Raw genomic sequence first — 2,500 nt, 5'->3', positions numbered from 1 at the left:
GTGTGTATTTATATATAAATAATAATTAACAGAGTACACACACATATATTATGTAAACACAAACTTTTATTTTGGATGCGATTAATCGCGATTAATCTTTTGACTGCCCTATCAAAAATGCTTATATTTTTAATGATTAAAAAATGCCATTATTTTATTTTAAAAAGTTAATAATTGTATTTTGTTGATGAAATATTTTAGTTTGTCTTGTATATTTTTTTGATTATATCAGGTAACATTTTAAGCTGTAATTTGGTCATGTTACAATGTACTCCACCTATGAGGCATGTTGTCACATTTCACTTCCATTCTTTCGTTGTAAATCAAGAAAAAAAGCATACACTGTATTAATGAAACAAAACCACATAATTGTACTAGACATGTGTGCAATTAATGTGGGAAACAATAAATACTCTGAACTCCAAGTGGATTTACACAAACTGAGAAAGTCAAAAAGCGTCAGATTGTGCCCCGCTCTCCCCTGTATAATATATATATATATTTAATTGCATGTTTTGTTATCCAACAGGCAGAAATGGTGAATAATGCCCTGCAGATCCAGCGCAGTTTCCTCAAGATGGCCATGACACACCGAGAGCCATCGAAGGTACAAACAAACCAGTGTCTGTGTGTGTGTGTGTGTGTGTGTGTGTGTGTGTGTGTGTGTGTGTGTGTGTGTGTGTGTGTGTGTGTGTGTTGGGTTTACTGGATGTAAACTTGTGTGACATGCCACAGTTTTATGGTCTTGAAGTAATCGCGCGCCATGAAGCACTGTTAGCATATCTCACACTTTGAGTTTGTCATATTTGAAGCACTATAATACCAATGTTTAGCTTGACTAAAAGTGCCTTAGAGTCTCTTCAGCTCGTGTGACTCTGTGCAGTCTCAACTGATGTCCACCTGCCATTTTAAAGAGCTTATATTATGGCATGGGCTCTACTTGGATGGGTTTTCGCGCCACATGCTTTGTACTTTGTACGGTAAGATTCACCACCAGCAATTTGTCTGTCCAGACCAGACATGACACGTGATAAAATCAATCACGGCCAATCAGAAGAGCGTGTGGGCGGAGTCTCTCTGCAAGCGCACTGCACTCACAACCAAATCAATCAAAAGTCACAGCCAATCAGAAGAGCGTGTGGGCGGAGTCTCTCTGCAAGCGCACTGTACTCACAACCAAATCAATCAAAAGTCACAGCCAATCAGAAGAGCGTGTGGGCGGAGTCTCTCTGCAAGCGCACTGCACTCACAACCAAATCAATCAAAAGTCACAGCCAATTAGAAGAGTGTGTGGGCGGAGTCTCTCTGCAAACGCACTGCACTCGCAAACAAATCAATCAAAAGTCACAGCCAATCAGAAGAGCGTGTGGGCGGAGTCTCTCTGCAAGAGCACTGCACTCACAACCAAATCAATCAAAAGTCACAGCCAATCAGAAGAGCGTGTGGGCGGAGTCTCTCTGCAAGCGCACTGTACTCACAACCAAATCAATCAAAAGTCACAGCCAATCAGAAGAGCGTGTGGGCGGAGTCTCTCTGCAAGCGCACTGCACTCACAACCAAATCAATCAAAAGTCACAGCCAATTAGAAGAGTGTGTGGGCGGAGTCTCTCTGCAAACGCACTGCACTCGCAAACAAATCAATCAAAAGTCACAGCCAATCAGAAGAGCGTGTGGGCGGAGTCTCTCTGCAAGAGCACTGCACTCACAACCAAATCAATCAAAAGTCACAGCCAATTAGAAGAGTGTGTGGGCGGAGTCTCTCTGCAAACGCACTGCACTCGCAAACAAATCAATCAAATGTCACAGCCAATCAGAAGAGCGTGTGGGCGGAGTCTCTCTGCAAGAGCACTGCACTCACAACCAAATCAATCAAAAGTCACAGCCAATTAGAAGAGTGTGTGGGCGGAGTCTCTCTGCAAACGCACTGCACTCGCAAACAAATCAATCAAATGTCACAGCCAATTAGAAGAGTGTGTGGGCGGAGTCTCTCTTCAAGCGCACTGCACTCGCAACCAAATCAATCAAAAGTCACAGCCAATCAGAAGAGCGTGTGGGCGGAGTCTCTCTGCAAGAGCACTGCACTCACAACCAAATCAATCAAATGTCACAGCCAATTAGAAGAGTGTGTGGGCGGAGTCTCTCTGCAAGAGCACTGCACTCACAACCAAATCAATCAAAAATCACAGCCAATCAGAAGAGTGTGTGGGCGGAGTCTCTCTGCAAGAGCACTGCACTCACAACCAAATCAATCAAATGTCACAGCCAATTAGAAGAGTGTGTGGGCGGAGTCTCTCTGCAAGAGCACTGCACTCACAACCAAATCAATCAAATCTCACAGCCAATTAGAAGAGTGTGTGGGCGGAGTCTCTCTGCAAGCGCACTGCACTCACAACCAAATCAATCCAAAATCACAGCCAATCAGAAGAGCGTGTGGGCGGAGTCTTGACAAGAGCACTGCACTCACAACCAAATCAATCAAAAATCACAGCCAATCAGAAGA

The 2,500-nt window shown here is 43.7% G+C and overlaps 1 protein-coding gene across 2 annotated transcripts in view; it reads left to right on the top strand.

The window, feature by feature from the left end:
• The window catches only part of cap2 (cyclase associated actin cytoskeleton regulatory protein 2), a 67,640-nt gene that overhangs the window by 34,133 nt on the left and 31,007 nt on the right, over positions 1-2,500 (top strand). For both annotated transcript variants that reach the window (XM_079829175.1, XM_079829174.1), the window contains exon 4: positions 530-607. In XM_079829175.1, coding sequence (XP_079685301.1) covers positions 530-607 — 78 coding nt within the window. The remainder of the gene's footprint in view (positions 1-529; positions 608-2,500) is intronic.

This window comes from Gobio gobio (genome assembly GCF_949357685.1).
Source record: "Gobio gobio genome assembly, chromosome: 11".
Classification (NCBI taxonomy): domain Eukaryota; kingdom Metazoa; phylum Chordata; class Actinopteri; order Cypriniformes; family Gobionidae; genus Gobio; species Gobio gobio.
This window is presented reverse-complemented; position numbering and strand designations above follow the sequence as displayed.